At 34.7% G+C, this 12,001-nt stretch overlaps 1 protein-coding gene across 5 annotated transcripts in view; it reads right to left on the bottom strand.

Annotated features, from left to right (window-relative positions):
* Window positions 1-3,949: 3,949 nt before the first annotated feature.
* Window positions 3,950-12,001, bottom strand: part of SESTD1 (SEC14 and spectrin domain containing 1) — a 142,846-nt gene continuing 134,794 nt past the window's right edge. For all 5 annotated transcript variants that reach the window (XM_027126934.1, XM_027126943.1, XM_027126961.1 and 2 more), the window contains one exon: window positions 3,950-11,312. In XM_027126934.1, coding sequence (XP_026982735.1) covers window positions 11,183-11,312 — 130 coding nt within the window. In that variant the 3' untranslated portion in view covers window positions 3,950-11,182. The remainder of the gene's footprint in view (window positions 11,313-12,001) is intronic.

Here is a 12,001-nt window from a genome sequence, read left to right as displayed (position 1 = left end):
AAAGCAGTCCTAAAAGCAGTGTGGTACTGGCAAAAGAATAGCTACACCAATCAGTAGACAGAACAGCAAGCCCAGAAGCAGGCCAGGAAACTTAAGAACTTATTTTCAAGGGAGTATCAGAAATTAATGGGAGAGATAGATTATTCAATAAGTAATGTTGATAACATTTGATGTTCAGAAAAATCTATCATATTAGATCATTATCTCATATAATGTGCCAATTCTTTTGTATTTAAAAGTGAAAAATTAAAACTGTACAAGAGGAACAAAATTTAAGCTGAAGGAGCAGGACTTAAACTTTAAGGCAATGTAAGAAATCAAAAAGAAGATTGGTTAATAGATTTCACCATAAAAATAAACACACTAACATCACCAAAATTCATGAAGATTAAAAAAAAATGACAAACTAGGAACAATACTGCTCCAAGTATGATAAAGGATTATTAAAAAACTTCTACAAACAAATAAGAAAAAAGGCTAAGACTCCAGAGGAAAAGTACACAAAAATAATAACCAGCAAATCATCAAGGGGAAACACAATAAATAATACCAAATTATTAAATTATTTTCAGCCTCACTGGCAGTTAAAGAAATGTAAATAAAATGCTTTTTTCAAAAATTTGCAAAGACTTTTAATAAATAACACTTCGTGATGGAAGGAGTGCCATGAAATGGGCATGCTAGCTTTTGATGGGAACCATAAATTTGCTTCTGGAAAGCAATTTAATCATAGCTATCAAAAGTCCTAAAATATGGATACATTCCAATCCAATACTTCCACTTTAAGAAATCAATCTCAAGGATAGACACAATAACAGTTAAATACAAGAATGTTGACTGCAGCATTACTTATCAAAGCATTAAGAAAGAAAGAAAGAAAAAGAAGGAATGAACTAAAATGTTTTGCTTAACAGTAATAATAGTTAAATTATGGTATCTACTTATCATTGACTATTACACAGCTATTGACTTGCACTGGAAAAAAATTAATAAAGGGAAATTTTTATGTTACAATGCCTGTAAAAAGCAGAAAATAAAGTTGAATAATTGTATAATATTGTTAGGTAAAATACAAAGGAAATGCATCAAATATAAACTATATTTTCTGCATTGACAAATTATGGGCAATTTTTAATTTTTAATATTTTTCTCTATTTCCTAGGGTACTTTTTAAAAACAATAACTATACTTTATTCTTATATTTAAACAGAATTTTAAAGAATAAAGCAAAAAGGGACAGTTGACCACAATCATCACTCAGTTTCCAACTAATGAATGAGATATGTTCTAAAAATCTACTGGTAGGTCAGTTGTTCATAAATTGCAACATACAATAATATTAATACTAAGTCTCTAGGTCATCCAATAGAGTAATTTACTTAATCCACAATGTAGCTGAAGAAGACCAATTGAATTTTAATCGTTTTGGTAGGAAAATATGTCCCCAGTTCTAAAAGAATACTCTAGGAAAGCCTGGTCCTGTCATCACTGCAGGACTTCCCCGAAGATTCAACTGTGTAGACAAGTGGGTAGAGCAAATAGTCCTATTCTGAGAGTGTTCTAGATACAAGAATAAAACAGATTAGAAAGAAAGGAAAGTCAAAGGTTGCTGCTGACTCTTTCACGTTCCCTCCCAGACTTTATTTTGACTAAGGATAGACACTGGCAATATTACTTATCTTCAGGGATTTGGAGGAACGCATCATCCTGGGATTGAGGTACTTGACCCTTCCAATACAGGCATGGCTTCATTAGCATCAACCTGCAGCAACAGAGTTATCATTGAAATCTTCAGAGTATTTTCTTTGCTTATCCATTCTTAAAATGGATCTTTGTCCGATACAAAATAATTTGTTTGAAATAGACCTGAAGAGAGGGATGTAAGCAGATTTAAATGCACATTGTTTTCTCAAGGTATTTAAACCCATGATGTTATCTTCTACATATCTGAGATATTAAGACTTCAATGAGATTTACTTTTTGTAGCATTGTGAAAATAAAAAAGGTATATTCAGTTTTAAAATTCTATCCCCCCAGATTTTCATATTTTTTTTCCTACTTCACCTTTGTTTCAACAGATATTTCAGAATATACTTACTAATACTTGCTAGGCATTTAATATTTAGAAGCTCTTTAAAAATACCCATTTTAACAAAAAAAATCAGAAAGTAACAAACGTAAGAAAATTATGATGACCTATTAATTCCACACCTCAAAGATAACTTATTCAAGTTCTAAAAAGTTATTTTTATTTTTAAAATGGAATAATATTTCTATAGTTTTGGAACCTGTATGTTTTCACCCAATAATATACCATAAATATCTTTCTTTTCAATAGACTTTTACCAATTTCAAAAAACATACTTCTGTAACAACATAATACTTAAACCTTACAGAATAAGCTTATTCAAACCTTTGGACTGTTCGCAATTTTTTATTCTTATAAACATATTTATAATTAAATCTTTTCAAGATTAGACTCTTTAAGTGGAAGTTAAAATTCCAAAGACAGCTAAGTTACAGTTTGGTGCAGTGCAAGGCTATTTAATAAGGGAGTATGATTTACTAACCATTACGTTTTATTTAATCATGGTTACAAACTAACTTTTATCCTTATTGTTCACTTCTTTTCCAGTTTTTCCACCTGTTGTTTTTTAGATACTTTTTTGACTTCTTCCTGTCACTGTAATTCTCTTCCTCTTGGTCCTGGCAAAAACTGGGTATTTTTTGTGCTTATTTTAACTTTCACATAAGAGTTTATGCTTATGAGAATACTTTTGGGTAGATTTTATGCAGAAGGTGGAACAACTTTGTGGATACATGTGTCTAACGGGAAATCTAGAGATGTGGGTGGATACTATAGCTAGTAAAATGAAAATATTAATAATAAAGGTACATTCTTTTTCATACACGTATTTTGCTTGTATGTTGAACTGTCACTCAAATGTACCTAACTTAATTGGACAAGGTATAAGGCATGCCAACTTCCAAATTCTGGCAACTCTAAACTCCTGGTAGCCATTCTGGAGCTGCTACTATGTATAGCATAATATGATTAATTGTGTTATTTTAAAATACAGCTAACTTTGTTCTAATATGCATTCCCCAGCCCCAAATACACATTCGCCTTTTCAGTCTTAAAAATGGACTTCTTGAGGGACTTCCCTGGTGGTCCAGTGGCAAAGAATCCGCCTTCCAATGCAGGGAACGTGGGCTCGATCCCTGGTCAGGGAACTAAGATCCCACATGCCCCAGGGTAACTAAGCCTGCACGGCACAACTACTGAGCTCGCACACCTCAACTAGAGAGCCCGCTTGCTGCAAACTACAGAGCCCACGTGCCCTGGAGCCTGCGCACCACAACTAGAGAAAACCAGGATGCCACAAGTAGAGAGAAGCCCGTGAGCTGCAGTGAAGAGCCCGTGCGCCGCAACTAAGACCCAACATAGCCAAAGATAAAAATTTAAAAAAAAAAAAAAAGGACTTCTTGGTAGGAACAAATTTAGCTACTACCTACTGTGATGAGAACCTAACAACTTCTGACAAAGTAGGACTTAGAGAAAGCCCTGAGTTTCTGTGCTAAGCCTGTGGGAAGGTAGGATGGGGGCTATTGACAAGGGAAGGAGAAGCACAAGGGAAAGTGTGCTTAGCCTCTGTCTTCTAAGACTCCAGATTATTTCAGAATAAAAGAGTTACATTTTTGTTTTAATCAAAGATTTCAGAGAATATTGCTAGAAAAAATTTAAAGTTAAAAAACTAATTTGAATAGATTCAGAAATGCAGAATTCATCAGATTATGTTATACAGACCAGTATGACTTAATTCTCCCTAGATGGGATGAACAATCTTTATTAACAGAAACCAAATTTATTGTCCAAAGTGATAACATACGAAGAAATACATATCAAAATCTGTTGCCATGAATTATAGTTTTTAACATTTTTATTACATTTACAATGTGTGTGGAACATTATAAGGATTTACAGTAGAAGCCAAATATCCCAACCTTTAAAAATCAAATAGGAGAGACTGGATGAATCATACATAAATATCTTTGAACACAAGCATTGGAAACATACATATGATTATAATTTTATAGCCTTATACAGGTAACCACTATATGTAACAGAACAGGCAGGAAGGGTAAGACAAAGGGGATAAAAGTCACTGGGGTGTGAAATAACTATAGCTGGGTGGTACAGAATAAAAAGACAATATTGAAAATATGATTTGTAAAGGCTAAAATGTCCTGCAAAAACATAGCTATCCCCTATGCACAACTGTGAGGTAGAATTCTCCCCACCCCGTTTTCTGGTTTCTTGACCACCATTTGGGGGATTTTCCTGTCCAGATGGTTCTCTCTCACACTGCTGTACCTGGGAATGACTAGTAGTACATGTTCTTTACTACTGCCATTGAACAGAATCTTTTCAGTTATCAGTCTTATTTTACCTACTGAAAACGGGTGGCAAAAGTTAGTAACATAAACTAATGCTGTTTCTTCTAGTTAATATATCACCATGCTTGGGTAAGTACTTTAATCTTTCAAGGAATTAAATTAATTCTAAAATTCCAGGGATAGGAACCATTTGGGGAGCTGTTTCAGGCAGACAGGCATTTGCTTCCCTCAACACCAACTACCAACCGTGAAGAATGCCATTTCTATCCCAAACCCACTTCTAATACTTCAAATATGGGTCATAAAAATAGTTTACACCTTTCTACACATTCAAAATATGGTGAAAATCCAGGACACAGCACAACCACAATGAAAAAAGGTATGGCAGTTTCTTTTAAAACTACCCTGTGACACAGAAATTCTAATCCTAGGTATTCAAGAGAAATGAAAGATTATGTTCACGTAAGACTTTCGTTAAGAATAATCATAGCAGCTTCATTCATAATTGCCAATACTGGAAACTGCCCAAGTATTTATAAATAGGGACGTGAATAAATAAACTGTAATATAGTCATAGAATGGAATACTTCTCAGCAATAAAAAAGGAACGAACTATTGATACACTCAACCACATGGATAAATCTCCAAAACATAGTAAATGAAGAAGGCTTCTAAGAGTACATGCTGTGTGACTCTACTTATACAAAGATCTAGAATGCACAAATCTGATTTACAGTAGAATAAAGAAGAGGATGCTTGTGGGGACAGGGGGCGGGGGGAACAAGGACTGACTGGAATGGCCATATGGGAATTTTCTGGTAACATTTTATATCTTGATAGCACTGTATGCATTTGCCGAAATCCAGCAGATACACACTTAAGATTTATGCATTTCACTGTATGCTAATTTTACATAAAAGTAAAACTGTAAGCAAACATTGAATTCTAGTTAATGATATGTATGCTAAAGTATTTAGTAGGAAGTGTGTAGATTTCTGAAATTTAAAATGCATCAAAAATAATCTGGATTGATGAATTGATAGATGGATAGGTATGTGATAAAGCATAATGCTAACTAGCATCTGGGTGGTGAGTACACTGTAAAATTTTAACTTTTTTATGTTTGAAAAATTTTATAATAAAACGTTGGGGGAAAAAATCCAGGGTGCAATGCTTGCCAAATAATGTTGCTGAGAATTTCATCATTGATCTCACAGCAACATAACCATCAAATTCATCCAAACAGTGTCAACTTAGAAACTTAAGAGTTTGTGAAAGGATATTCCTGAGTATGAGGTGAGCAACCAGTTTTCAAATCTATGCTGACTGATAATTGTCAAAGTGATACTTCGATCTCCTCATACCTTAATAAAAATAATACATATATTGATAGTATATTCTGAGCAAGTTTCTTGGCTGTGTAGACTAACATAAGAGTTAAGATGAAAAAACATTAAGGGAAAAACCAAGCATAGACATTTTTACTGACTTCTAAAACAACCAGGGTAACAGTAATAGAAGAGATGTGTAGAACTGAAACGTGATGTGAGGCTTGATCATAGTGAACAGGTCTCTTTTTCTGAATGGAAGGACATCTGAACCGTCCACCTGTCTCTTCAGGGAGCAACACATTTAGGGACACCCTAAAGAGATGGCATTTGACTTGTAAATACTTCTAAAGTGGCACCTTGAGATTCACCAAGAATGGCTTCAGAATTTAGCCTTTTGACAGAAACAGTTTTCTACATGCCTTGGATCCGTAACAACGCTGCTCGTAATACCTAAAGCTGGTAACTATTTTTAGTTATTTGCTAAGAATTCCTGTATCATGATACATGGATATTATGTGTATTGCCTCCTAAGAGTTTTCTAACAAAAATAATCTTGATTCTTTTAAAATTTTACTTACTGCTTTCACACTACGTAGTCATGGTTGTGGCTTTCCTGTGATCTCTTAAGTTCTTCATGTTCTAGTACAGGCTCTGCTTTTTCTTGAAGCACACGGACTAGTTTTGACATGTTCTCGTCTGCTTTAAAATATTACGGTCGTGTTATTCAGCATCATATCTAGGACGCTTTTCAGTCTTAAAACATTCCCCCTTGTTTATGCTATTTCATGGAGCACCCTTAGTTCTACCAGCCTCTATTACAGGACCAGTCTTTTTCTGTTATTATCACTACCCAAGTTTACCAGGATTACTCTTCTCTAACCATAACAGCACTAACGGTGGCCAGATTCATGCTCTTGTTTCTATAGGTTGGTGCTGACTCACTAAGATCCTAAGTATGATTTTTACTTACTTTCTTACTTATTGATGGAACTGTGTCATGTTCTGTCAACCTCAAAGTAGATGATACTCCTCATTTGTCCTCCATCTGGCTGGCCTATCATCCTGTCATAAAACAGTTAATTTGTCAGATTTAAAAGGCTTGCTATTTACTGCCAAGCTCGTTGACCCCACCCTTGGCATTTTCAGTGTATAGAATGGAGGGAAACGGAGCATTGGGAGGTGAGCAGACAAGGTTCCCTTTCCCCCAAGACCCCATGCTTCCACCTGTGACAAGAGCAAGATTAAAGAATGCTCCATTTTCTATTCTGAAAAGATAATACCTTCCACTTTGAAAGACATTTTGGCTTTCAATACTTTTTTAACATGATTGTACTTCATTCTTAAAATTATTTGATATGATTTCTCTATTTTACAGATCCAGAGAAATTTAGTGATTTTTTACCAAGATCAGTAAATGACAAAGCCAGACTTTGAAGTCAGGTATTTAAACTCCAAACTCTTTGCATTATATTCACTATAGTTCTTATTTTAGCCTTTATGATCTTTCCTCTACTATTCTTGCCACTATTCATGTATCTTAGCTAAAACTAGATTTTCTGTAGCACACACTAAAGTCAAATAATGTCAGGTGTTTTATCTGTGCTTCATTTTGCCTCATCAAGGTATTCATTGCCCTACATACCAAGAGCGTATTTTCCACTCCCATCTGGAGCTTTTTATTTTTAGAACTGAAAGTTAACACTGGTTAAGTTTGCTAATTAGGTTAACTGGTCAGCTATGTTCCAGCCCATCTTCGTAATCCTAGAGAATTTTTCCTTTCAAGGTTTAAGCAAAGACATCCCAATCATAGAACTCTTGTCATTGATGATATTTACCGATGTTAATTTCCTCTACCGTTTTCAATAGGCTCAAGATGGGGAGGACTTTAGCAATTATAGTATGCTTGGTTTTTAGTAACCTCAGTATTTTATTACGGTCCTGTGAGGACGGGAAAAGTACACAGTAATTTCCAATCTCTCTGGCAGAGAACTTACAGTGTAGTAGAAAATTCTGAATTCTTTCTCCAAATGCAGATGGTACAGTGAGACAGGTTCACAATCAATCATGACATTTGTTACAGTGGGTTTATGTATGATTTACTCAGCACCATCAGAAAAGTAACTGTCACGTTCACATTAAGGAGAATGCACTAACTATAATAATAATACACTAAATAGCACATCCCACACATGAACTGACAGGGTAATGAAACAAACGACAAACACGTTAATACTAGGTAACACTTTGGAGCACTGGCCAATTTAAAGGCCTGTGAAGTGAGAGAAATATCCAACCTTCTACACAGCAAGGAAGCCTAGAACTGCCACTGATATCTTAGTTGGCAGGCTGAGCAGTTTCATCAACATGACCAATGAGCTACAAGAGTAGAACAAGGTCACCAACAATGAGGACTGGGAATAAAGTCAATTTCATCTGAAATGAAGTTATCATCTTCACGTATCATAACTCTGCCAGGTTAGACTTGTGTGAAGAACAGAGGCCAAAACTGTCCTTAGATATGGAGCTTACACGGGAACAAATACATGACATGAAGTCAAAAGGAAAAAAACAAAACAAAATGAAGCTGGCCCAATTAACATTTCAGTAATTCCCTGAGATGAGCTAAAGTAATGTGGAAAGTTGCAGCATATACCAATTAGAAATGATGGTTCTTTCTCCGTTATATCTGCGGGGCTAATGTTAATTTATGATGTACAAAGAACTTGTCATTTCAAACAGACTGCAGTCACTTCCTTCACAGGTATTCCAAGTGAACTATGACCTTATGAAAAAAATCACACTAGGGCACTGCTGGGTTTTCATTCATAACTGTCTATGTGTATACGGATATACAAATAGAAAGTAGCAGCACAGTTACAAATGAAAAGCAACAATATTTATTATGTGATAAAAACATATTCATCTTCATTTGAACTACTCAAATTACAAATATTTCCAGATGTGCCTTATTTCACTCTTGCTGTAGACAGGATAGCTTAAGGCATATAAAATTAACTCATTTGACAATCAGTAGGCGAGTTGATGGTAGAACTAAAGAGTCTCTTTACTTACAGTCAAATTCCCTTCTGGCAAAGTCTTAATAAAAACATTCCAATTCTGTGAAATTCAGTAAGAGAAATAGATATTGAATACAACTAAGTATCTAAATTAGCCAGTATTTAAAATACCAAATGACTTCCTGATGAATAATTCACTCATAAGTCAGTCCTAACTTTAGGAAATCTGTTTAAAACATACTTCAGACTACAATACAAGAGGGATTATTACTAATGCCTACAACAGACCATTCACGTACAGGGGAACTGAGAAACTATTATGCATGAGCAAAAGGCTGGGAACAGGAGAAGTCAGGCCCAAAAGATTCCTTCCCTCAAAAGAGCTTATAATGTAGCAGGTACAGACATAAACAACTGTAGCGCGTGGTTAGCACCATCATGAAGACTGAAATGAAGAATCACAAACATTTACACTCACAAAAGTTAAGCCCTAAAAGACTGAGGATTATCGAATATAGAAAAACCTTCCTGGATGTTCTCAGACCAGTGGCAGCATGAGAGGGAACAGCTGAATGTGGCCCCAGATTTTCTGGCATGTCTATTAAAAAAAGGCTGCATCTTTTACCAAAATTACTCCAAGAGGTGAAAGGTGGAAAATATGATAAATAACTTCACCTAGGTTGGAATGTCAACTAGGTAGCTGAAAGTACAAGCTTAGAATTTTGGACCAGATATGTAACCCAGGACACTGGGATAAAATAGAAACCCTAAGGATGAGATACTTCCAGAAGCATTCTGAAGACAGAATCAGAGAGAGCACATTTTAGTAGATGCATTTTAAGTAAGACTTTTGTGACTGGACTCAGTTACAGCAGAGGATAACATCTTCAAGGGAGAAGACACTGTCTAGGAAAGGTTGCTCAATGGTATAAATGCTGCAGAGGCAAAGAAGGATAAGGGATGCAGACTGAGAAAAAAAAGTCATTCAGTTCGGTAACTGGGAGCCCATTGAGAACCACTGCATTGCTGGTCTGTGTAAAACCAGACTGCAAGGTGCTGAGCAGTGAGTGATGAGGGTGCAGGTCAATGGATATGGATTTCTCCAAGAAGTCTGGCAGTGAAGAAGGCTGGAGAAACCAGCAGGCTGAGAGGGAGCTTTTTGCATTAGAAGATACACAAGCATTTCTGTAGACAATGAAAGGAACCAGCATACAATTCTTTGCATAATTTTGTATTGATCACAGACTACAAATTGTTTTTAATCTTTCTCAAAAACATTTTCTGAAATAAAAATTAACAAAAAATTATGTTTTTACCATTTAAACTTAATATAAACTTAAAAGCACTAACATTTTATAAATTTTATTTCTAAAAGAGTTGTACAATTTTTGTTATTATACCACTTCAGAATCTTGCTTCTAGTCTATCTTGAGAAATTTAATTTTATTAACAATTGCTATTTTAGTTCCTGAAAGATTACTCTGATATAAAGGATTACACTTAAGTAACTATGTAGGCCTTCTTCCCCAGCCCTCCTCCCCCAGAAACAAAATATCTTCAGGGTAGTTAATAATTTGGATAACATTTTTCAAGTTGAAGAAGAGAAAAATGAGAAATAGTATTCCATTATTCATAAGTTCTTAAAGATCTAAATTGTTCTTCACAATAATTTTTCATGATAAAACATGCTTATTTATTATATACACATGCTTACATATAAATTTCCTGGCTAAAATACATGCAACCAACATGAAAAAACAAATACTAAACCATCCTCACAATGCTAAGAATGCCCTTTTAAATAAGGCACTCATGTTTGGAAATAGATATAACCACCAAATTAAATAAAATGTTTAAAAGAAGCCTTTTATTAAGCACAAACAACTTTTATACATTATCAATACAAATAGGAAAATGTTTTTTAATGAATATGATATATCAAAAATCTGAAGGTTTTCTTCATACTGACACAATAAAAATAATCAATTTTGAAGGAGAATTACAAAGTAAAATTTTGAGGACACCACTGTCTACTAATAACAGTTTAACTATAGTCTAAATTTACTACATCACTCGGGGAGGAAGGGCAACCATTTTTTATAGAGAGAATTCCTAAACTCTTATTAGCACCATTCAAAGCTTATTATCAGTTATTAATCTACAAACTGACAGGTCAGGTAAAGCTTTAAAGCAAGTTTTCAGTGCAATGTTTACAGTTCCTTCTTTTAAGATAGTTGGAGTCTATGGTCTCAAAGCATGTTAAATAATTCTGCCTTGGTAGTTACAAGATGTTAACACATGGAGGGAAACGTGTAATGGAAAGAAATGAGGCTTATCCTGGCTGTGAAATGCATCTTAACATATTGTAGCCGATGCTGCAGTATGCCAACGACATGCGGGATTATGAACTGCAGATCTGCGGGAAGAAGGCAGCTATTAGCTCTCTGTAGTCATCATTTCGGGATGTCTCAGCTGCTGCCTTTTGAGACTAACTAGTTTCATCCTGTCTCTGATGTGTTCTGCAGTAGAAGCCATGTCACTTGGACTCCCAAAATATTGTTCAGTTCTAAAAATCAAAACAGAAAAAGCCCAGTCAGATTAATACAAATCCATTGACTGTAGTGAACGCAAAAGGAAGCAAAAATTACCATAAAAATTACCTACGTGGTATGGTGTTAGTTCTTTTTGCAGACCATACTGTTTACCTCTGAGTAGCAATTTGGTAGGAGAAACATTTTTTAAAATGGCATAATATATATTAAGACATGTTGAGAAAAATTTATTAGAAGTATAAATGTCCTATCATGTACACTTATGATAATCTCAATAAACCAAACAATTCAACAAATAAACAAAACAATGCAACATTTTAAATGTTATACTTTTAGCTTGGGGCCCATAAGCATACACAAATATAAAATTTGTATGTGTACTTCAGTGCTAAGGGCTACGGACACCAGTTGTCTAATATAGCTACCAAGTAAAATATCTGTTTAATGTTAAGCCATCATTTGGGGCATTAATAGGTAAAATTATTTAATTTTATCCTATCTGCAAAGACAGTATTCAGAGTCACAGAATCTTTTAGAGCTCTACGAGTTCTTGGAAATAATCTGGTTAAGCTCCTCATTTTTTAGATCAGAAAACTAAGACCTGGAAAATTAAATGACTAAGATCACACAGTGGAAAAAACAGAATTTGAACCTAGGTCTTCAAGCAGTGAATCCAGAGAGACCACCTAATTTCTTTTATTGT

This window comes from Aethalodelphis obliquidens, unplaced genomic scaffold, assembly GCF_003676395.1.
Source record: "Aethalodelphis obliquidens isolate GAN/ISIS:26980383/991018 unplaced genomic scaffold, ASM367639v1 scaffold2, whole genome shotgun sequence".
NCBI classification, from domain to species: domain Eukaryota; kingdom Metazoa; phylum Chordata; class Mammalia; order Artiodactyla; family Delphinidae; genus Aethalodelphis; species Aethalodelphis obliquidens.
Note: the sequence above shows the minus strand (reverse complement) of the source record. Positions and strands in the feature narration are given on the sequence as shown.